The following is a 25,838-nucleotide window of genomic DNA, read 5'->3' as shown; positions in this document are numbered from 1 at the left end:
CTTAAAGTTGTCTGTTCTTGGTTCCACTTACACGTGATTAGATTTCTAAAGTACGATTTTCTGTCACCCGCGAGATTTCGACATTCCGTTACCTCTGTTTCGACACTTTCCGACACTTTACGGGCGCACTGATCTGCTGCTTCGTTTCCATCAATAACAATATGAGATGGGATCCATATGAAGGTAATGCGTCTGGAATTTTCTTTTCTTTTCTGTACTAGTTCACATTTTACCATTTTCTCTAGGGGGCTTTTCGGATACACATGATTTAAAGTTTGAAAAGCACCAAGTGAATCGATTAGGATCAGGCATTTTATTTTTGTTGACATGTTCAAGAGCTTTGAGTATTGCATTAAATTCAGCAGAAAAAATACAGAAATATTTGGGAAGTCTAAATTGAAATTGATTGTTAGGGGTTACATATGCAGTACCTACTCCTGTATTACATTTTGATGCATCTGTATATCTTGTAGAAATTCTCTCCATGTTTGGTTACGATTGAATTGAGGTTATTTTTAAAAACAGATTGATTTGTTGAATGCTTACTAAATGCAGTAAGATTATAATTTATTTGGTGGATATCAGTTTTTCAAGGAGGGGAAAGTTTATTTAATGGTGGAATTACTACAAATAAAATGATAACTGGAGGTGGTGAAATGAGTGGAAAGAATAATAGCTTGAGTACAGTCGGAAAAATGAAAGAATACCCATGAACGAACATATAAAACACGCTCTATTTTCCTGTCACCGTGTCACTAGGAAAATTGCCCAGCGCAAGTACATGTAATAATAATTATTACATGTACTTGCGCTGGCCAATTTTTTGTATGACACGGTGACAAGAAAATACAGCGTGTTTTATATGTTCGTTCATGGGTATTCTTTCATTTTTCCTACTGTACCTAAGATCTGTATTATAAATAATCGGGTTGATTGATCACGATGTAGGCAGCAGAATTAAGGTCCGATAAATGAAGTGAAGTGAAGAATAAGAAATAATAAACACAATAAAAAGAAGCAGGTTACCATATATAACTAATGACAGCGATATTAAATGCTAAGATTGATAATACAGGGAAAGATAAGAGCAGTAAGGAGTATTGGAAGAAGGAAAGTGTCATGGTTGAAAAATTTAAGGGGACTGATTTAAATGCAGTTTAAGAGGAAACAGTAGCGATCAACAGGTAGCGAAAAAGCGTTTAAGATTGCGGCTGGAATTTTGAATATTTTTTCGAGATATTTGGTACACGTATTCGTAATATAATAAAGAATGGCGGTACAGAGCCCAATTTGAAAAATATATTAATTTGTGGAAATTACTCTGTAATTAAATACAATATTAAAAAAACGAGCCTGTACCGCCATTAAGAAGAACAAAAAAATACACTTTCTTCAAATAAACTTTTTTATCCGATGCCTAGATTTTGTATCATTTTGGAACTACTAATGAAATAAAAAATTTTAGTAGTTCCAAAATGACACAAAATCTAGGCATCGGATAAAAAAGTTTATTTCAAGAAAGTGTATTTTTTTGTTCTTCTTAATGGCGGTACAGGCTCGTTTTTTTAATATTGTATTTAATTACAGAGTAATTTCCACATATTAATATATTTTTTAAATTGGGCTCTGTACCGCCATTCTTTATTATATTACAAATACGTGTGCCAAATATCTCGAAAAAATATTCAAAATTACAGCCGCAATCTTGGAACGCGTTTTTGCTACCTGTTGATCGCTACTGTTTCCTCTTAATAGAACTCTTTAGAGCAGCGATAGATAAAGTAAAGATAATTATGGTGATATCCAATCCGATTGAGAGACGTCTTTTACAGAAGAAGATGAAATGGAGAAAGCGACTGGCCTGTTATGTGACAGTAACATTGCAATGTAACTAAAAGAAAAATTGTATAAAACTGTCATAAGATTAGCTATGATGTACACAACTGAAAATGTAAAAATACATGAGTAGAATGACAAAAAAAAAGAAAAAAGGAATGTGTGTGTACTTTGTACGCACGTAAGAAGTTATACTTCTATTATATGATTATAAACGAAATTAATATACTTTTTATTTATATTTTATTTAAATATAAAACTAATTTATACTTACTACTTCTCAAACATTTTTATTAAAACAGTGCCAAAAATTAAAATAATAAAAGAATAAAACACACACAAACACATTAAAAATGCCACAAATGATTTCTGAACATTAATTGTCGGAAATTTTTTTAACTAAATACGTACTTTCTGAAAATAAAATTATATAATAAATATACTTAAAATCATAAAATGTATAAAAAAAAATAAAAAAATAAAATTTTCTATTGGGATTTGAACCAACTTACCAGCGCGGCTGGTATTGGCGTTGTATTGGGGTTCACTCGCATTAAACGCTTCGCCACGGAGAGAGTGTGTCATTATGTGCGAAGATCGACTAACTAAACGGATTAAAGTTTTGACATTTTCGAATTATGTAAATCAAATTATTTTGATTTTGAATTGAGATGATTTAGAATTGAAAAAATACAACAAAACATAGAGTAAGGAAACAATATATTAGGTGAATATTGTTAGAAATTTTGATGGTAATCAAATTATGTAAATAAAAGTATTACATACTATGTATTTTGGTAGGTTCAAATGATAGTTCAAATGATATTACATACTATGTATTTTGGTAGGTACCTATGATATATATATATATAGTGGCTAAAACACCCCCGTGGGGGTAGCGCCGCCTTCACAGGCTCTCTAGATCCATGTTTTCGAGGTGGATCAGTCCTCCATTCTTCTTTTCTTAGACTGCATTACATATCCGGTTCCAGCTCCTTCTGTCTCTTGCTCTTTCTTCTGCATTTCTAATTCCCATGTCCTCTAGATCTCGCTTCACCTCTTCCAGCCATTTGGACCTCGGTCTTCCTCTTCGTCTCCTACCGGCCGGAGACCACTTTGTTACTATGTTTACTATCGCCTCTTCTCCTGCTCTCCATACATGCCCAAGCCATCTCAATCTTTGTCTCTTTATTCTCCTGACTATATCTTGCCCCTTCAATTCCTCATTTATTTCATTATTTCTTCGACTCCTGTATTCACCTTCTGCTGTTTTTATTGGTCCTAATATTGCCCGAATTATTTTTCTCTCAGTTCTTCTCAAATTTTCTTCGTCTGTCTTGGTCATTGTCATCACTTCTGCTCCATACATTAATGTCGGTCTAATTAATGTTTCATAGAGCCTTAATTTTGTTGTTTTTGTTAATATCTTGCTTTTTATCATTTTTTTGTTGGCTTGGAATACTCTATTTATTGCCAATGATTTCTCTTTTATTTCGTTTTCTCTTGTTCCATCATTTGACAGCATGACTCCTAGATACTTATATTTACTTACTTCTTCAAATTTGTATCTTCCCACTTTGACCTCACTATTGGTAGGTTTTTTTCCTAATCTTAACATTTTTGTTTTGTTTTCGTTAATACTCAAACCCACTGTTTTTCCTTCTTGAATGAGTTCCTCTACCATTTGCGTTAATATATCTCTTCTCTTTGCCATTATCACGACGTCATCGGCATATGCTACAATTTGACCTCCTCTATTTCTGAGTGTTCCTTTGTTCATTTTTCTGGTAATATATTCTATTGCCATGTTGAATAATGTTGTGGACAAACTATCACCCTGCCTCACTCCTTTGTTTGTTTCGAACTCTTCTGTTTCCCCTATTTGCGTTTTCACACTCACTCTGGTATGACTCATCGTCATTTTTATAAGTTTTCTTAATTTAAGAGGTACCTGTAGCGTTTTTAGTATTTCCAATAGTTGCTTTCGTTTGATGGAATTAAAAGCTTGTCTAAAATCTACGAAAAGTATTTCTAAGTTTATGTTAGATTCGTTCGCCTTCTCCATTATTTGTTTTAGTATGTATATCGCATCTATTGTGGATTTTCCTTTCCTGAATCCACATTGATATTGCCCTATCTTATTGTCTGTTGCTTCCTGTAATATTCTTTGTATTATGGTTGACAACACCTTATATACTGTACTCAGTAATGTTATTCCCCTGTAATTTTGACATTCTTGTTGGTTTCCTTTTTTATGTATCGTTATTATTTGCCCTGTTTGCCATTCTTTTGGCATTTTCTCTTCTTTCCAGATGTTTACTATCAGTTTGTGTATTTGCCTATGCAACGGTTCTCCTCCTAATTTTATGAGTTCGCTGTTTATGTTATCTTTCCCGGGTGCTCTTCCGTTTTTGTTATTTTTAATTATTTCGATTACTTCTTCGAGTGTTGGCTCATTCGTTCCATTATTTTCCCACTCTTCCTCCATTTCTGTAATCTCTTCTGTTTGATTTTCTGCCAATAACTCCTTGAAGTGTTCCATCCAGACTTCCATATATGGTTGATCTTGTGTTACTATTTGCCCTTGTTTATTTTTACCTCCACTTACTTTTGGTTTGAAACCTCTATTCTGTTCTCTGATTTTTGTGTAGAATTTCTTGGTGTTTTGAGTCTTACTTTCCGCCTCAATTTCCTCTAACTGACGTTCCATGAATTTTCTCTTATGTTGTCTTATTATTTTGTTGCTTTCCTTTCGTTTTTGTTCGTACATGTCTCTATGTTCAATTTTATGTGTCCGCATCCACTGATTTCGTGCTTTTACTTTTTCTTCAACTGATTCTTTACATTCTGTATTGAACCAGTCCTTCTTTTTTGTGATTTGCTTCGTCCCTAGTGTGATCTCCGCCGTGTGGTTAATTGCTTTTTTAATATCCCCCCATATTTCTTCGATATCATCTCTATCCTTATTCAGTGCGGCAATTCTTTTACCTATTTCATCTCCATACTTTTGTATCTCTTTTGCTTCATTCAATTTTTCGATATTCCACCTCTTATTCCTCTCTTTCTGCCTTCTCATTACTTTCATCTTTTGTCTCAGCTTTGCTACCACCAGGAAATGGTCTGAATCTCCGCATGCACCTCTGTAGCTTCTCACATCCATTATACTTGATTGTCTTCTTTTCGATATTAATATGTGGTCTATTTGTGACTCTGTTTTTTGGTCTGGAGAAACCCATGTGACTTTGTGTTTTCTTGGATGCTTGAACATTGTACTGCTGATAGACATATTGTTTCCTGTCGCCATGTTGCATATTCTGTGCCCGTTGTCATTCGTTTTCTCATGTATTGTATGTTTGCCCGCTATTTGCTGTATATAATCCTCCTTTCCTATTTGTGCATTAAAATCGCCCAATATTAATATCACATCTTCTTTTGGTATTTTTTCTAGCTCTTCTTCCATAGTGTCGTAGAAATAATCTTTTTCCTCCTCTTTCGCATTTTCTGTCGGTGCATAAACATTTAGTAGGGATATGTTTGTCGGTTTAGCTTCAATCCTTAGGTAGGCTATTCTTTTGTTTATTAGTCTGACTTCCATTATTTTGTCTTTCATATTTCCAGTTACTATGAATCCTACTCCATGTTGTCCTTGCTTTTCTTCCCCTGAGTATATAAAGGTACCATTCTTTTGATCTATTTGTCCTTTCCCTTTCCATCGAATTTCCTGTAATGCTGCTATTTCTATGTTGTACTGTATCAGAACTGATGTTATTTCTTCCAGTTTTCCTACTCTAAGTAATGTTCTTATATTCCATGAAGCTATTCTTATAACACCACCTTCTCTTTTTTTCTTTTTTGTATTACCTTTCTTACTTTCTTTCTTTTTGCTAATCTTGCTTGTTCTCATGTCCTTTTGTATCATTGCCTTGTCCATTTTTCGTTCTGTTGTCGTCATAATGTGTTTCCGTTCCAATTCTAGTTTTTTAATGTTTGAGTTTCGTTTACTTTCTTTATTTTTTCTCTTGGACCTAGTTCTGTGTCTCCGTGTGGTGATCTTTCACTCGTTGTTCTTGTTCCAGTTTTATTCTTTGTAGTTTCTGCCATATTATCCTTTCTAAAATCTTCGGAATCGCTGTTCCATCTTTTGACCTGGTCTATATCATACTCGTCTCCGTTAATTATTAACTTGTTATATTTAATCTTTGCGTTGTACCCTTTCATCCTTGCCTCTTTCATGTGTTTTATAAGTATTTTGCGTTGTTCGATTATGGTTTTTGGATAATCTTCATTAACAAACCATTTCGATCCTTTTAATTTCCATGTAGCTTTAAGAATTTCCGTTCTTTTATTCCCACTTCTTAACTCTACCAGGACTGGTCTTTCAGAATTTCTAGTTTTGTCTCCTATTCTTCTAATGTCTGTGACCTCTTGGTTGGCTTTGCAAGGTATTTCCATTTTGTTAATGATGTCTTGTACTTTGTTTACCAACATTTGTGTGTCCTCATCGCGTGTTTCTTCAATGCCGTGTATTATAAGGTTTTTCCTCTTCATATCTCTTTCTATTTGGTCTATTCTATTTTTCTGCTGATGCAGCTCTTGTTTTAGAAGCGCATTTTCATTTTTTAGTTCCTGATTCGTATTTCTTAGTTGTTCAAGCTCAATTTGGATCCCATCTAACTTTTCTTCTATTCTCATACCTCTTTCTTCCATTTTATCTAATTTTTCCCGTAGTTCCTTTATAAATTCCTCCATTTCTTCTTAGTCAGAGTTTCCACAAGTTCGGCGTCTCCCGTACAGTTCGTGTTAAAGACCTGCTCAATCCAGCCCCAACCCGTACGAGAGCTAGCTTACCTTGCTTCTTTCTCTCTTTTCTGTATTTCGACTACTTCTGGAGCCGCCTCTGTATTTTGGCGTTTACACTGTTAGCGATAATTCTTATCAGAACTTGTTTTTGTTCTCAAATTAAATAAAAATATAAAATTTAAATAAATGGAATATCCTGCTTAACCTTATTGTAATAATGAAATATGGAATTTAATTAATATCTATTAATTTGTAGCACTTACTTTTGGTTATCAAGAAGCCTGTTTGTTCACTGTACACACTAGTGTTAATCACTTCAATTAAATTACTTTAGTTTCGCTAAAAATAGCCAATTTATTGCGAGTTTACGTTCAATGCTACCGTTCTCAACAATGCCAGGACCGGACTCCCTCAATTATTATTACCTATGATACATTTACAATTATTACGTACCTGTTGCTTTAAAAACTATTTAAAAATCACTACAATTATAAACTTTTTTGTTTTGCCATATTGGATAATTTTTGTCATGTCATTTGAACATCCAATCAGAAAAAAGTTGTAATGCGACTGCGCCGGGATCAAAGGTTTTAATCCTATTAAAATTCACCCTCATATCGCGCGTAAAAAAGTATAACTTCAAAAATTAAGAATGAGTAGGTACCTATATTAGAGGAAGTCTAGGTTTGGCACCAATTGATGTCAAAATGAGAGAGCAGGTTATAGGTGATAGTGATTTGTGACATTAATCACAAAATTGCTGATACGTTGGGAGGATTAAGAGAGAAAGACCTAAGAAGACCTGGGGAGACACTTAGCTAGTACATGCGGAGAAACGGTGATCAGTGATCAATATTAGTATGATCCAAGACATAATTTTATAGAGAAATTTAGTTAAGGTAGTCGACCCCACATCAGGATGAATGCAAAGAAAGTGATGCTGTTGGTCATATAGAATATAGAACATCGCACTTACCGTTTGAGGATTTTCAAAACAAAAGAAAACTGTTTGTGTGAGATTTCTTAGATACTAGCGTTAGTTAATTTTATTCCAAAAAAAAAATGTTAATTTGGTTGACCTGTTTGGATTGTTGACTTGTTTGGATTTAAATTTTATTAGAATCAATATAAATTCTTAGGAACAAACACGAAAATCCACTCTACAAATCGCATGGGAAAAAGCCTGATAACAGTTTCTGTGATGTATTGTTACAGAGGAATAATAAAATAAAAAGGCGTGAAATGTTGTACTTCACTCTGAAATTTTTATTATTTCTGCGAATTATTGTAAATTTAACGTCTATTTTTATAACTTAATGGTTTTACATCACATTGATTTTTTTAAATGTTACTGTTTTTTATTTACCGCTATTTACCGCTAATTTCAACACGGTGACGAGTTCCACGTATTTTTATATAGAAAAAAATAGTATTTTTTCAGTGTCCGGAACTATTACCGATAATTGATTATTAAATCTATGTTATTCTACATATATTAAAATACGTTAATCAAATACAGAATATAACTATTATTTTGTATCCATTCTTTAACAAATAAACAGAAAAAATATCATATTTATAATAGACCAGCAAGGATCTGTTTTTAGGTGGATGTGAGAGGTGGCATTCAGATTTTTGCGGATAAAGTTAGGTGATAACTTCGTTAATAATAATTGATTTATGCTCCTTCTCAAATATGCCCGGAACATTAATAAAAAAATAAAATATTTAAAAATTTCAAATAATTTCTTTCTAATTTTTTTGCTTATAACTTAAAAACTATTCATTTTAGAACAAAGTTCTATAGAAATAAAACAAAGATAATTAAATTTTCTATCTGATGCGATTGGTTAAAAATGTCTTAATTTATCACCCTTTCTTCAAAATAGCAATACATATAAAATAAGGGGGCAAAACAAGCCTGTCCTTATTCAATGATTTTCCATCACTTAGGTTACACTTGGAACCTTCCTAATTCGCTTAGAAAATTTTTGTAATGTGCTAAAACCGTACACCAAATTTTAATAAAATTGACTTACTAGATTTTGCATAATAATTTTGCAATCTAAACTTTTTTTTTTTTTTTCCTTATTGGCTTTGGATTACTTGATCCATTCAGCCACGATAGATAATAAATTACTGTTTGCTACAATATTCCAAATATAATACATTGCATTACATAATACATTAGGTACATGTGCGCACATATAATACTTATGCACGCACATACATACATACATATGTAGAAGTGGAAACATTTAATTGACCAGTAGGTATACTCCTCATTCATGGCCCTAACCAACTTAAATTAATTTACAAATAATTAAATCGACAAAAAAAAAATACATGCTAATACTAAATACTAATACTAAATGCTAATAAATATATGTTTTTTTTTACACAGCGATAAGGCTTCAACCCGGATCAACCCCGCGGAGGTTTACACCCTCTTTGTGTTTTTAATTTTTTTTTTCTCTTTTTTATTTTTTTTATAATTTATTATACTTTTTTTTTATTTATTTATTTATTTATTTTTTTTTTTTATATAAGATTTAATTTTTTTAAACATTTTTTTTTGTGTACATATTTTTTTGTATAATTTTTTTTTTTTTTTTTTTTTTTAATTTTTTCAATATAAACTTTTATACAATTCTATTCTTATTACCTCCCTGCAAAATCTACTTAATGAACTTTCACAGGGAGACAATATTACATAATAAGGATAAACATAAAAAAACAATAATTATTGCTAAACACATTCAACCGGACTCATTCAGTGCAAGTTAAATTTTCCTCTTAGTCCTTTTTAAAAACTCCCAGATGATTTGTTTAATTTTAGAATTTCTACGAGACAAATATAAAAGAGAAGCATTATTTTGTGGGAAAGGTATTTCTTCTTGAACCAGATTGTTCATCAAAAACTTAATTGCAACATCATTATGTTTGCATCCAAACAACCAATGATTAATATCGTCAACATATCCATTGCAATCGCAAAGATCTGATTCGGATAGGTTAAATCTATAGAGGTATGACTTGACAGTGGCATGATTAAAGAGACATCTAATAAACATGGCATATATATTTCTATTGGGATAACTTCTGATAGCAAAAGGCTCAGTAGGTAAACTAGGATGAATTTTGGTGTAGAGATTGTTGCTTCGATTGCAGAAAGCGTGCCACTCAATATCCCAATTTTGTTTCAAACTTTTCTTGCGAGTAGCTGTTAGATCGCTTCTATCTAGCCAAGTTATTTCCGATCCTTTTAAGATTGCCTCTTTAGCAAAAAAATCTGCTTTTATGTTACCGGAAATACCAATATGTCCTTTTACCCAGACGAAAGTTACAGAAGTCTGTTTTTCCAGTAGCTTTAGTTGGTTTTCTAAAATTTTGACGACAAGGCTATTTTTATATAAATGTTTACGTGTGTTTTCTAGAGCTAATAACGAAGATCTTGAATCTGACATAATTACAACTTGCTTGTTAGAAATTTTTTTGTTGATAGCCCATTCTAGAGCTTGATAAATCGCGAACATTTCTGCAGAGTATATGGAACATTGTTTATCTAACTTGAACATCAAGGATTCTTGGTGATCCGGAATATATACAGCACATCCAACTCCCAATCTTGATTTTGAACCATCCGTGAAAATCCTGCATGGATTATCAAGCTTGGCTATATGTTGCTGAAAGTCAACTGGATTCTCACTGTCAAAATTTGGGAACCAAACATTAACATTGGCATAAGATATATTAAAACTCGATTTAAAGAAAGTTAATTCACCTGGACTGTTTAGGTGCTGAGAAACGTTCGAGTATGCTACTGCTAAAATAGGAGAATTCCTGTTGTGCCACCATTTGTCGACAAGATTAGAAACAGAGATGTCACATATTTTTTGTAGTAGTTCAGTTTGGTTGTAAGATTGGTATTTAAGAATAAATTTTTCAGCCAAAAATAGTCGTCTTAAATGTAAAGGAGGCTCCATGGATTCAGCTAAAAGATTCTCTATAGGCGTAGACTTGAGCGCACCTAGAACTAACCGCAGAGCCTTATATTGAATGCGATCTAGTTTTTTAAGGCGACTGTTTGTGGCAGATCCATATAGAATGCTTCCATAGTCGAGAATGGATCTGGTATATGCACGATAAAACATTAAATTAATTTTAGGGTCAGCACCCCATCGATAGCGATTAACTACTTTAAGAATATTTAAACTTTTCTCACATTTTATTAAGCACTTATTAATGTGTTCATCCCATGTTAACTTGGTGTCCAATGTAATACCAAGATAAGTGTAGTGCTTATGAACGGGTATACTTAGGTTGTTAATCATGATGCTGGTCATAACTGGTAAGCGATGTCGCGTAAAAAACACCACCGCTGATTTATTTGCAGTAAGGTCAAATCCTTGTTTAAAAAAATACTCTCTTGCATCACCCAGTACCATCTTAGTTGAATTAATACTTTGTTGGTACAACTTATTCACATTGTAAAAGCAGAAATCATCTGCATATTGTAATATACTGCATCTAATTCCTATACTGTGGAGATCTAGAGTGTATAGATTAAACAACAAGGGACTGAGGACTGGTCCTTGTGGTAAACCTTGATGCACTAATCTTGGGCCAATCAATCTATCATTACATCTAATAAATACCTGTCTATTAAGGAATAGGTTTACTAATACATAAGCACACAAAGGTGGAATACCTATGTGCTTCAGTTTTTCGAACAATAGATTTAAATTGACGTTGTCATAAGCCCCAGAAATATCAAGAAAAATGGCAGATAGATAATTATTATTTGAATATGATAATTGAATATCAGTTGTTAATTGAGAAACACCATCAATAGTTCCCTTGTTCCTACGAAAGCCATACTGAGACACTGGAAATATATTTTTGTTCTCACACCACCATTCTAATCTGCTTTTCATAACTCGTTCAAATGTTTTAAGCAAACAGGACATGAGAGAGATAGGCCTTAAGTCGGTACGCTGGTTTAGTTTGGGTATAGGAATAACCAGGCATTGTTTGAGGGCGTCACAATGATCTCCTTTAAGTAGAATATTGTTGTATATTTTGCACAAATAATATATAGCAATTGCAGGTAGGTTTAATAGCATACTATAGTTAATGCCGTCAATACCAGGGGCTGTATTTTTAGAACTCTTGATATTTGCTTTAAGTTCGTCAGCTGAAATGGGGGTTAGTAAAAAGTGGTCATTAGTAGAGATGCTCGGCATAAATAGTGGTAAATGGACATAATCTGGAGAGATTTTTGTAAAGAGCCTTTCTACCATACATTCATCATTAGCGGTGTATTTTTTGTTACCTTGAATTTTGTTTACCCTTTTCCAAAGCTCTGAAGGTGAAGTTTGCCTAGTAAGTGAGGAACAAAACCGAGCCCAACTAGATTTAGCTTTTGAGCGGAAAGTTCGTTTACATATAGCTTCATTCTTCTTATATTCCATGAAGTTTGAAAGGGTAAGATTAGATTTATAAATTTTAAAGGAATTTTTTCTAGCGTTAGAAGCAGTGAGGCATTCATCATCCCACCATGGTGGCGATTTGAAAGATTTGACTGACGGTTTGATAATTTTGAAAGATTTGTTGGCTGCATCAGTAATAGAATCTAATAAAAAGAAAATCATTTCGTTTGTTTGGTTTTTATTTGGTTCGTGTCTGAAGGCACTTTCTACGTTGTTTCTAAAATTATCCCAGTTTGCATTAGACATCGACCATTTAGCCGAAGATATAAAAGTTCTATTTTCAATTTTCATATTCTGCACAGAAAGTCTAATTGGAAAATGATCTGATCCATAGGTATCTGGAAGAACAGTCCAGTCAAAGGATGGACATAAACTAGAGGATATAATAGTAAGATCTACAACAGATTTCATATTCCCTGGAGGAGTAGCTCTAGTAGCCGACCCGTCATTAACAACAATTAAATTAGGAAAGAAATCTAATGCTTCTACTAGTATATTACCATCGACGCAACATGAATTTGATCCCCATAATCCATGATGTGCATTAAAATCTCCGGTAATAATACAATCATTGCTAATTTGAGAAAAAAGACTAACGTAATCTTGCACTGTTACTCTAACATTTGATGGACGGTACACACTCAGGATAGTATACATTTTTTGGTCAATTTTAATATCTACACCACAAACTTCTAAATTAGGATTGAAATTGTTAACAAATGAAATGGGATTATAAATAATGTTATTTGCTAAAATTATGGCAACTCCTCCATATCCTCTAATTCTACTTTTATTAACTACATTGAAATTATTGAAGCAAACAGTATCAGATGGTTTTGACCAAGTTTCTGATAAAAGACCTATGTCAAAACGTTCTTCAAACAGTAATTGCTGTAAAGAATATCGGTTCGCATTTAGCGAACGAATATTCCATTGAATAATTTTAATACTTTTGTCAGCCATTAAAATTATGTAAAAATATTACCTATAATATCTTTAATTTTATTTTCTAATTCAATTTCGTAATTTTTAAAATTAGTTTCTACATTTGATGTAGAATTACAATAGTCAAGGATACTCTGTTTGATTAAATTTTTGAGTGAAGCACTGAGCTGGCCTATAAATATATCAAATTCATTACGGGGCTCATGGTTTCCAAATTGAAATACAGATCCCGAACAGAAACTGGTCGGGTATTCCCTACGCACAGGAGGAAAATTAGGAGTTGTATCAGTAGTCTTCCTTTTTTTGGGGGGGTTATCGTTAGGGGGGGCTATATTCAGATGATTATTATTTTTATAAGTAGTGGTGGAATTCGAGGGTTTAGGGGAGGAGCTTTTTAATGGAGGAAAGTCTGTGTCACAGGTCATTAAAGGTGCAAATTTATTTTTTTGGACTAAACTGGAATAACATGGATTTTCAAGAGCTTTTTCGGCTTCTTTAAATGAAATATTTAAGTTAGCCATAGCTTCTTTAGTCTTTTTTTGTTTTAAATATTCGGGACATTCTTTAAAAACTGACTCGTGGCTACTATTTTTACAATAAACGCAAAATGTAGTACATTTATTGGGACAATCAGTGTTACCTTCATTACCGCACTTCTTACATCTTTTTTTTGACTTGCATTGAGTCGTTGAACGGCCATAACGAAGACAGTTGAAACATTTCATAACAGGACTAACATATATTTCAACTGGACACCTAACTTTGTTGATGTAAATATATTGGGGAATTAATTTACCTTCAAAGCTAATAATAACCATTTGTCTAGGAACTCTTTCTGATACACCGTCACTTTGAACTATTCTAGTCATTCTATGAACTTTTTTTATTGGAATATTAGATTTAATAGTATTAAGTAGTGCACTCTCAGTTAGAGTAGTGTCCACTCCGCGAACGAGACCCTTTTTTTCCGTTAAATAATTTGGAATATATGCAATTAGGTTATTTTTTCCGAAAAAATCTTCAACTACTAATTTATTCGCAACAGCACCTGAATTGACTTGAATTTTAATGCGATTTTTACCTACACTAACAATTTCAATAATATGTTTATCATAACTAGATAGCGAAAGTAGTTTTTCTCCAAGTTTCATTGGATGCAAACGACCGATACTCAAATTTATGTGTTGAACAAATATAAAAAACGGACCAGTATCATTTAAACTAAATCGATTAGATGAATTAAATTCCTGACTTTTTTGAATAGTATTTGTTTTATTTGAAGTAGATGTCAAAGTTTATGGTATCATTAGTACTTTTACTAGTATCATTTAAACATTCACTATGAGAATTATTCTGATTTAAATCATTTGTCTGCATAATTATATCGCTCTCATCTGTGAACCCAATATTTTCTAGACCAGGATCTGGTGGATCCTTTCCATTTTTGCCCACGGACATCCCGGGGCACGAGCGACGTTCAAATATAAGTATATAAAAAAATTTCTACTTACAGTACAGTTGTCAAATAACAAAACTTAAAATATACGGAAAACAAACAAAATCGGCTAAACACTCTGTAGAATCTCTTGAAACACACTTTAATACTTCACAATCGATTTGAGTTGAATGAAAAAAGACTTTAGAACTAACTAAATCTACAAATTTTCCGGAGGAACTCTTAAATTTGTCTAAACACTTTGACAGTTTTTTTGACGTTGAATCTAAACTTTTTTTAAAAAAATTTAAATTTTTTAAAATCTTGCACAACAAAAACTAGAACATACAAAGATTTGTCAATTTTTCTACATATAAAGAAGTACTCCACCTATCTATGCACTTTACAGAATTGAAATCGGATTAGTGCTGTGGCCAGGAGGGGGTACTACGGGCTCCTTTATTTAGATGGACTTACCCAAGTTTTTTGATGTATTTTGACCCGTAGAACACGAATTTTTTGGGTAACAGTTGATCCGGATGTCGATAAGATTGTTATAAACAAAGATCTTGAGGAATTACATAAAATCGATTTTTCGCAAAATAAAACATTTTTTTGTATTTCTTGGGTAATTCTAAGCAAAAAGTCTTACAAGTTTTTTCGTAGGATGCATAGTTTTCGAGATAAACGCGGTGGAACTTTCAAAAAATCGACAAATTGCAATTTTTGAACGCGAATAACTTTTGATTAAAAAATAAAATAGCAATTCTGCTGACAGCATTTGAAAGTTTAAGTCAAATTATACCGGTTTTAATTATTTGCATTGCTAAAAATTAATTTTTTTTTATTAAACAAAGCTATTAGTTCATAAGCCAAAAAATTGTTTATAAATTTAAAACATTGCTGGGGCCCCTTAAATAATCCGATTTTAATTCTGTAAAGTGTATTAGATAGGTAGAGCACCTCTTTATATGTAAAAAAATTAGCCAACTTCTAAATGGTCTACTTTTTGCTCAGAAAGATTTTAAAATATTTGAACTTTTTTAAAAACATTTAGATTGCAAATTTATTATGCAAAATGTATTAGGTCGATTTTAATGAAATTTGGTACACGATTTAAGTATGTTACAAAGAATTTCTTAAGCGGATTACTAAGGTTCTTAGTGCCACCAAAGTGGTTAAAAAATATTGAATAACAACAGACTTATTTTGCCCCCTTATTTTGTATTTATTGCTATATTGCAGAAAAGGTAATACCTTAAGACATTTTTTACCAGTCGTATATCATACAAAATTCAATTATATTTATTTTGTTCCAAAACGAATCGTTTTAAAGTTATAAGCAAAGAAAGCAGAAAAAAATCGATGTTTCTCGAAATTTTTAAATATTTTAATTTTTTTATTAATGTTCCGGGCATATTTGAGAAGGAGCATAAGTCAATTATTATTACTGAAGGTGTCACCTAACTTTATCTGCAAAAATCCGAATGCCACCTCTCACATCCAAAAATAGACGTTTTTTCGCAGATCCTGGTCTATAACCAATATTTTCGTTCCCAAGTTGCTATCGACCGCTCTACCATCAGAAGGTTTCCTCTAAACTTTTTTGTCTGATATTTCTATCTACACCTTTTGCACTTTTATCATTTTTTTTACATATTTACCATACTAGTGACGTCATTCATCCGGACGTGATGATTTAATCGATGATTTTTCCTAAATGAGATTGGGGGTCGTGTGCTAGCTCATTTGAAAAGTTATTCAATTTTAATTAATTTAATTCAAAGTACATTTTATCGCTCTTTATTGTCAGAAATCAGAAAAAAATGTTTATATGATAAAGAAACATTACTTTTCGCTTGAATTCAATGTTTAAGCTGCCTTGCCGATGGTATTCGGGGTGAAAAATATGACCTCGGACTTCCGGATTTAGAGTTGCAACCAGAGCTACCGTTTTAAAGTCGCCGAAATAGTGCAAGTCATGTTTATTCGACGTGCCTTAACAAATATATACTTCCGGTTTCATGCCTGTCTGTCCGTCAGTCCGTCCGTCTGTCTGTCCGCGAATATAACTCTTACGTTATTAGAACTGACATAATGTCAAATGAGACGTCGAGTGAGAGCTTATAACTTAAGGATGGTCTTAAATGTGATAAATTTAACCTCGAACTTCCGGTTGCAGAGTTGCAACTGGAAGAACTGTTTTAAAGTCGCCGAAATAGTACAAGCGATATATTATTCGACGCGCCTTCGCAAGACGAGAATAAATATTTATATACTTCCGGTTTTTATATCACTTCCGGTTAAAAAGGTGTAATCGGAATTGCCATATATCAATCACTGTGTATTGAAAAGTCTTCTTCTTCTTCTTCCTTCTTGTATATAGGCTTTAAAGTCTGTTTCTTCTTCAATATTACTCTCCCCAACCTTGTTTGTAAGTTACACCAATTTGCAGTAGTGGGTGTGGAAAATATGAAAATAAACTTGTGAATAATAATATAATAAAATATTTTTGTATACAAAATAAATTCTTAATATGTTATCTTAAGATTGTTTTTGTCATAAGTTCTTAAAACATACATATATAAATATTTTAGGTCGATTTTATTTGGGGTACCACTGTACCCCGATGTAACAGATTGAGTTTAGAAAATAAGTGTAGCAATCCATGGTTAAATTATCGCACCATCTTTTTCTTGTTCTGCCAATACTTCTTTGTTCATTTGGTGGCTTATCTCATGCTATTCGTACTATCCTATCATCTGTCATTCTACTAATGTGTCAGTTCCACTCCTGTTTCCGTTTTGTCACCAATCCATTTATATCTTCTACATTGCATGATCATCTTATGTTTTCGCTTCTCTCCCTATCCAACAGACTTTTCCCTGATATTCGTCGAAGTATTTTCATCTCTGTTGTTTCTAGTAGTCGTCTCGTTTTAGATGTGTCAGATCTTGTCTCCCAGTGTATGTCAATATAGGTCTAATTGCTGCTTTACAGATTCTTGCTTTTGGGTCTTGTCTTAGGTGTTTGTTATTCCAGATTGTGTCATTAAGAGATACCGCAGCGTTACTTGCTTTTAAGCTTTGTTGTCGTACTTCCTCTTCAACATCATAACTGGTTATATCTATTCCCAGATATCTAAACTTTGCTTCCTGCTTTATTATTTTCCCATCAATTTCGATTTTACATCGTTGTGGGTATTTAGATGTTGTCATACATTTGGTTTTCTCTGCTGATATTATCATATTGTATTTCTTGGCTGTTGTATTGAAAATGTGTGTTAATCTTTGGAGAGCGTCTTCTGTCTCGGCGATTAATGCGGCGGCGTCTGCATAACATAATATTTGGATTTCTTTATTCCCCATTATTATATTAAAGAGCAGTGGGCTTAACCAGTCACCTTGTCTGACTCCGCTTTGTACTGGTATAAACTGTGTTAGTTTTCCATTTATTTTTGCCTGTATTCGATTAAGGAAGTAGATATTTTCGATGGTTTGTATAATATTGATTGGTATGTTTCTTCTATACTGTAAGTGTAAGACGTCTTCGACTTGGATGCGATCGAAAGCCTTTGTCAGGTCTATAAAACACAGATATGCTGGTTTATTGTACTCGATGGCCTTTTCTGTGATTTGTCTTAGTACAAATACGGCGTCTACGCAGGATCTTCCGGATCTGAATCCTTGTTGTTCATCTGATAAAGTTGTTAGTATATTGATTTTGTTCGTTAGGACTTTTGTGGTTAGCTTAAGTACGGTATTCAGTAGATTTATACCCTACAATTGTTGGGGCCTTCTTTGTCTCCTTTCTTGAACATTGGTATCATTATGCTGTTTCTCCATGCGTCTGGTATCTTGCAGCACAATAGTTTTTGTATAAGTTTTGTCATCTCTAGGGTTATACTTTCTCCTCCGTATTTTAGAAGCTCGTTGGTTATTCCGTCTGGTCCTGGTGACTTTCTATTTTTGAGTGAATTTATGGCTATCTCTACTTCCTGAAAACTGATTTCTATTTCATGTCTTAATGCAGGTACGTTACTGTGTTGATTATTATTTTTCTTTCTTTTAAAATTTCTTTCAAGTATCTTTCCCATGCGTTTGTTGGTATGTTATTATATTCCTTCAATTCTGCAATTTCTTTCCATTGGTTTCTTATGAACCTCCATATTTGTTTTTGTGTACCGCTTTCCATCCTTTTTGTAAACTGTTCCCAGTGTTCATTTTTTGTTTTTCTTACCAACTGCCTTGTTTAATTTCGTATTCTTCTATAGGTGTCTCTGGATTCTGGAGTATTTGATGTTTTATGCTTTGTGTAGGCCTCTCGTTTCTCGTTACATTTCTCTTTTATTTCTTTTCTGAACCATGGTGTATTGTTGTTGTTTCTTTTGTTCAGTTTCTCCCAGCTCTCGTTTATATCTTCGATGTCGTATATTTGTTTTAGCTGTATCTTCTGTGCTAGCCTCCTTTAGTACATTTCTCTTGTAGAGTCCTTCCACAGTGATTATACGTTCAATTTTTCCTCGGTAATTTTATGTATAAAATGTTTTGGTGTAATTTTAATTCTAATTATTGAAAAGTCGAGCTTGAATATTTAGTTCCGGTTTTGATGTCATTTCTGGTTAAAAAGCTATGACCGGAAGTTTGGCAAAAATGACTCAAAATTAGTGAAATCATCAAAATTAGTGAAATTGTATATCAATCGACGCAAAGTTACAGGAAGAGTTCAAATATCGACTTAGTCCAGAGTAATAAGGATTTTCTCGGGACACTCAAATATCCAGGTAGCTGACTGCTTTTTAGTTATTGTAGACCTATAGGAAGAAAGCCTACCTGTTTCCTGCCTAGAGTTCGCTTCCGTCTTTTAATTATTAGCAATTTAGTGCAAAAATCTCGATTATTTCGATTTTTTGTACTCCATTCAAAAACTAAATAGTTTACATAAAATTACAAAATTCAGTTTTTTAGAACATTAAGAAACCTTAAAAATGCCGATTTTTGAAAGTTAAAAAGTTAATTTGTTGCTACGCAAACTGCAAAATAAGTGAAAATCGCTATGTGTTAATAACTTTTAATAAAACTACCTTAGAACTTTAGTGTTTCACCCAAAGTTGGGTATTGGCGTACTTAATAAATTTTCAAAATTCGAGACCGATCCATTAATTAGTTTAAGAGTTATTCTATTTGTTTATTCCAGAGATCTTTATTTTGCAATAAGATAAGACAGAAAATAATGAAGATAGGGTAATTCTGATTACGCCAAATGAAAGTAGAAGAGTGATAGTATCAAAATGTATTAAAAAATGATAAAAAATAATTAATATACTCAAAAATCCTAATGCCAAATTTTTTAAATTTTGTAGTTTATAAACATTTAGAATAACTTTAAAAATGTTGTCCGTAGAAACAATCTTTTTATATATTCGAAAAGATAGTATTTTAACACGAATTTTCAAATAAAAAAAATTAGCCTGGGTTCATTAGGAACAAAGTTAGCCATATGTTTTTTTTTTAATTCACAGCTAATTTGTTTATAATAATTAAGGAATCTCATTAATGCCATTTTAAAGAATGGGATTTGTATTTTTTCTTAAAAAATTTGCACAAACATTGTACCTTCACAGCACCCTCTACGATTTTTCAAAAATATAGTTCAAACGATTACTAGGGGGAACCTACAAATCCACCGAGTTAAAATACCAAAAAAACAATTTCAAACGAATATAATTTTCTGTATCTCCGGATCAACTCAATGGATTTGATCTTTCTTTTTTTAATTTGTATGTAATTTCTATGTATATTACTAATATGCAATTTGTTTATACATTTATTAATTAGTAAAGAGTCTAACGCCCGGTTTCCGAAAGGATGATCATCTCAAAAATTATGTAATCGACGATTAACAATAGATTAAATTCCTCAGAAACGTCAACCAAACTAGTTTTAACAACAGTCGATCACCTGACAAAAGATTAATCGTTAGTTAACAGCCGATCATGAGTGCTTTGAGTCTCCGAAAGGTCGATTAACCCGTTTCGCTTGTCAAACGGTGGTAAACATGGACTGTTACCTAATCTGCGACTATCCGTCGATTAACGGGCTGCTAAGAGTTTTTTTTTTAGTTTTTTAATTACTGTAATTAACAAATACCGGGAAAAAATTGTCAAATAACACATATATAAATGATATAAATCAGCATTTCCCAACCGGTGGGTCCCGACCCACTAGTGGGTCGCGGGCGGATTGCAGGTGGGTCGCGGCGTGGCTCTTACAGTAACTGAATAACGTACATATATATCATAATGGGTGGATGATGGGTCGAGAATATGAAAAAACATGAGAAGGTGGGTCGCCAGCCATAAAAGGTTGGGAACCACTGATATAAATCATATTATTCAATAAAAATAAGATTTTTTTATGGAAGAAATAATTTAAAATATTTATTTAACTTGCAGAACATGGATATCTCGGACATTTTTTATATTTGATTATATAATTTATATTTTTTTTTTCTTTTAAAAATGTAAGATAACAAGGATGCTAGACTCATAGAGTTATTTTTTGAGAGGCCAGAGCTCTAAAAAGCAGAACATAATGATTACAGCGATGTAAATAAGAGGGAAAACGTGTGAGAAATTATAGCAGCTAACTTTGAAGACAATAAAACACCCGGTAAATAAATTAAAAATAAATATAAAAAGTAAATATATAGACCAAAAATTAAAATACGATTATAAAATATTATAGATCATAAATAAACTGTTTTATATCTCCAACTCTCGTCACATTACCTAGCCTCATTTTTAAAATGCTCTCGTTCAATTCTTGCTCCAAACAAAAGTGACAGTACGTAAGAGAGAATGCACCTTTAGAATCTATAGATACAAGTTTGGATTTAGAGGTTAATATAATTGAAATTTTGAAGGATAACAGCCAATTGTGACAGTATCGCTACCAAATCGTATGTCAGATCATCGATTACATGATCTATGATCATGCAATTTTACAATAATTGGCGTTTGAGAAACCCATCACAGGTTAACAGTTGATCAAATCTGACAGCCGATTAGATGATCGGAGATTTGAATAACGTTTCGGAAACCGGCTGTAAGTTGTTTAAACAATTCTTGAAAAAATATTTTTTTTTACAAAAATCTATTTTTTTAATCATAGTATCATTAATGATCATAGAAAAACTTAAAGTACACTTTAATAAATAAATTATTTTTATTAGATAACTATTTATTGAAGATAAATTATTTATTAAAGTATACCTTAACTTTTTCTATGATTAATAACAATAGTATGATTAAAATCATCGATTTTTGGGAAAACATTATTTTTTTAAAAATTGTTTAAACAAATTAGACTGTTTATTAATTAATAAATGTCTAGACAAATTGCATATTTGTAATGTACAGAAAAATTATATACAAATTAAAAAAAGAACGATCAAAATATATCCCGTAGATCCTGAGATATAGAAAATGATAGTAGTTTTAAGTTGCCTTTTTTAGTTTTTGAACTCGTGCATTTGTCGGCTCCCAGCTCCCCCTTCACTTACCACGACTGATCACCAATTAAACTACATTTTTAAAAATTCGTGTAAAATACCAGCTTTCTAATATATAAAATGATTTTTTCTACGAACAATATTTTTAAAGTTATTTTAAATGTTTATAAATTACAAAATTTCACAAATTTGGCGTTAGGATTTTTGACTATATTAGATAATTTTTTATCTTTTTTTAGTACATTTTGATATCATCAGTTTTCTACTTTCATTTGGCATACGCAGAATTGCCCTATCTTCATTATTTTCTGTCTTATGTTATTGCAAAATAAAGGTCTCTGGGATAAACAATTAGAATAACTCTTAAACTAATTAATAGATCGGTCTCAAATTTTGATCTTGTTAAGTACATACGCCAATACCCAGCTTTGGGTGAAACACTAAAGCTCTAAGGTAGTTTTAGTAAAAGTTATTAACAAATAGCGATTTTCACTTATTTTGCAGTTTGCGTAGCAACAAATTAACTTTTTAATTTTCAAAAATCGGCATTTTGAAGGTTTTTTAATGTTCTAAATAATTAAATTTTGTAATTTTATGTCAACTATTTAGCTTTTGAATGGGGTGCAAAAAATCGAAAAAATCGCAATTTTTGCACTAAATTGTTAATAATTAAAAACGGACGCGAACTCTAGGCAGGAAACAGGTAGGTTTTCTTCCTGTAGGTCTACAATAACAAAAAAGTAGTCAGCTACCTTAATCCTTGAGTGTCCCGAGTATGGTCTATTTCTAGCGTATTACCCTGGAGTAACTTCCAGTTCTACTTTCGGTCCGTTGGGTGAAAACCTAGGACTTACGAAGTCACAATTGCTTGTTTTCTAGATCACTTATTTATCCAAAAATATCAGACATTGGTTCATACAAAAAGTCACCTAATATTCATACATGTAAACTAGAATTACGTGTTTCTCGTATGTTGTTTATAATCTATAAACTATTAAATATTTAAACTAATTATAAGTTGAAACTACAATCGTACGAAACAAAGTTCATATCGATCAATATATTGTGACTACGTACATTATAATGATAATATGGTATTTACTTGAAGTGTCTTATTAAGTTTTGTTATTTTCAGATAAGCAACGTTAACATCCATGACCTTTTTTACAAAACTGACAACGATATAATAGTTCCTTGATCGGATAGAATATGTATCTAGTTTGATGCTGAACTTCAACCAGTAAGATGGCAACCGAAAAACACTCACCTAGTGGAAACCAAATTGTGATAACAGTGATAGAAGTGATAGGTTTTTTGCTGTATTCTCTTGCGCTAATCGTCACCGCTATTTACAAAGCCTGTTTACCGTCAGCTTATCAACATAGGAAAAATATAAATGGCAAAATTTCTTTAATTACGGGTGGAGGAGGAGGACTAGGAAGATTACTGGCTCTCAGATTGGCTAGACTGGGATCAACTGTGGTATTATGGGATGTGAATGAAAAAGGTAAGTCATTTTATTACATACCTAAGGTGTATATAGAGAGAGGTTCAAAATTATGGAATAAATTCATTTTTTCGAGAATAATAATAATTTATTCATCGATAATAGGTACCTACAAATTTTTCAATATTTACATATATCTATCAAGTGAATAAATTAACCCGAAGGTCTCCGACAGGTGTGTAGGATACACCTGTTTCGGTAAATAGGATATACAATAATAAATAATAACATGGTAATATATATAACATAAATAATAACATAATACAATGCAATAAATATAATATAACTATAGGTTTTTTTTAGTTGCAAATACATAGTTATGTTTTAGTAAATATGATACGTAGAAAAAATAATACAGTCTGTTAAAACGAAAATTTGACCCCCCCAAAAATTCAGAAACCAAGAGCTTCTTCAAAATTTAAAAAAACACGTCAATTTTTAAAGGGGGGGGGGGGAGAACGATTTTTTTTGCAAAATTCATGCCCTTAAATGTAACCCCCTACTGCCCCGCATCGACCCCCACTTTTTTTAAATAGCAAGTGTGGTCGAATGGCACATAATGTGAAAGGTAATTTTTTTTTAAACGACGCTCTATTTTTTTATTTAAGTAATAAGTTTGAAGATAATTTTGGACTAACAAATTTATTATAAATTAATTAAATCCAAAATTATCTTTAAAGTTATTCCGCAAATTAAAAAAAATTCGAGGGTCCTGTAGAGAAAAAAATACCTTTCAAATGATGTACCTCTCGATTACACTTTCGTCCCCCTTTCGGTACAAATTGACATGTTTTTTTTTAATTCTGAAGAAACTCTTGGTTTCTGCGTTACTGGGAGGGGGGTCATATTTTCTTTGGAACACTCTGTATAATGAAATCAATACAATAAATACTTAGTTTAAGAGGGTAAGTGCAAATATTTTATGACTATCCCTACTTTTTCTGTCTTTACACGGCAAATTATGTGTAGTAAAATTCACACTGGTGTGGATATGTAAAAATTATTTGACAATAACAATGTCATCATTAACTTTAAAGATATAACTTAATTGCTTAAATTATTAATTCAGTTAATTAATAATGATAATTTTTTTCACTATGTATTCAGTGATTGTAATAATTTATATACTGTACAACAAAAAGTAATGTTATGTAACGCTTAAAATTTTTAACATTTTTTACAACAAAATACTTGGATCTCAGAATATATCCTGGTGTATTCTCTGGTTGTATCTTCCATAAATAATAAATAATAAAAATAACTTTTTATTAAGTTGACGTCTTAAATCAATTATTTATCAAATACACTATCAATATTATTTAATCAACAACTCAAAATATTCCCGATGTCATGTCAAATATTTAAAATTGTCACTTTCATGTCACCATATTCTATTCGACTCAGTGCGTTGTCACCAAGATAAATAGCGAATGTACGATTTGGAAAATATCACCACGGACATGGTGTCCAAAATAATAAATATTTTTTAAAAATTTAAACGCAGAATGAAAAACTAAATTATTATCAAGGGCCGAAAGTCCCTTAGAATAAATAAAAAGTTTCTTTTGAATGAGATATTTGAAATTAAAAATCACACTACATTTTCTCTTAGTTTTTCACCCCTGTAACTAATTAAAATAAATATTATAGAAGTTTTCAGGGACTTTCGGTCCTCGGTAAGAACGTAATCTTTCATTCTGCGTTTAAATTTTTCAAAAATATAAATCGCATTTAAATAGCATTGTAGCCCAAACTGTCTACCGATCCCCTTAACAATAAAGCACGAATAATTAAAAAAAAGTTAAAGTAACAATTATGTATGGCTCAAAAAAAGCTTCGACAACAGAGTCGCGGATAAACTGGAGTTGACTGTATGTAGTAACTTCTTTATAATTATATTTATGGACTCTGTTAAGCGAGTATAATCTGTACCAATTGTTTCTAGCTGCTTTGAAATTTCAAAATTATCATTTCATATATTTCAAATAATTATCAGTAATTAATATTGTTCTTAATAAGGAAATATTCATGAAATTAATTTACATTTAATTGCAGTTTTGAATTATGATCCGAGCCATAAAAAGGACACTGGGAGTTAGGGCTACGAGATTTCAAATTTTTGTTTACATCTAATGAAAACAAGTTAATTTTTTATGATTTTTGAAGATATTCTTCTTTAGGCGCGATTCGATTGAGGGTAAAATTGTACATAAATCTGCGCGCCTGCGCACACAGACAGTATGTAGTTCCTTGCTAATCTTTCAAGATAGGTGTTTATGTATCTGTATCCGTGCAAATAAGTCATTAAAAG

At 32.0% G+C, this 25,838-nt stretch overlaps 1 protein-coding gene across 3 annotated transcripts in view; it reads left to right on the top strand.

Moving 5' to 3' along the window:
- LOC126886618 (estradiol 17-beta-dehydrogenase 11-like) overlaps window positions 1–25,838 on the top strand; it is a 315,249-nt gene that overhangs the window by 162,116 nt on the left and 127,295 nt on the right. For all 3 annotated transcript variants that reach the window (XM_050653609.1, XM_050653608.1, XM_050653610.1), the window contains exon 2: window positions 23,156–23,527. In XM_050653609.1, the coding sequence (XP_050509566.1) occupies window positions 23,266–23,527 (262 nt within the window). In that variant the 5' untranslated portion in view covers window positions 23,156–23,265. The remainder of the gene's footprint in view (window positions 1–23,155; window positions 23,528–25,838) is intronic.

Source organism: Diabrotica virgifera, chromosome 6, assembly GCF_917563875.1.
Source record: "Diabrotica virgifera virgifera chromosome 6, PGI_DIABVI_V3a".
NCBI classification, from domain to species: domain Eukaryota; kingdom Metazoa; phylum Arthropoda; class Insecta; order Coleoptera; family Chrysomelidae; genus Diabrotica; species Diabrotica virgifera.
Note: the sequence above shows the minus strand (reverse complement) of the source record. Positions and strands in the feature narration are given on the sequence as shown.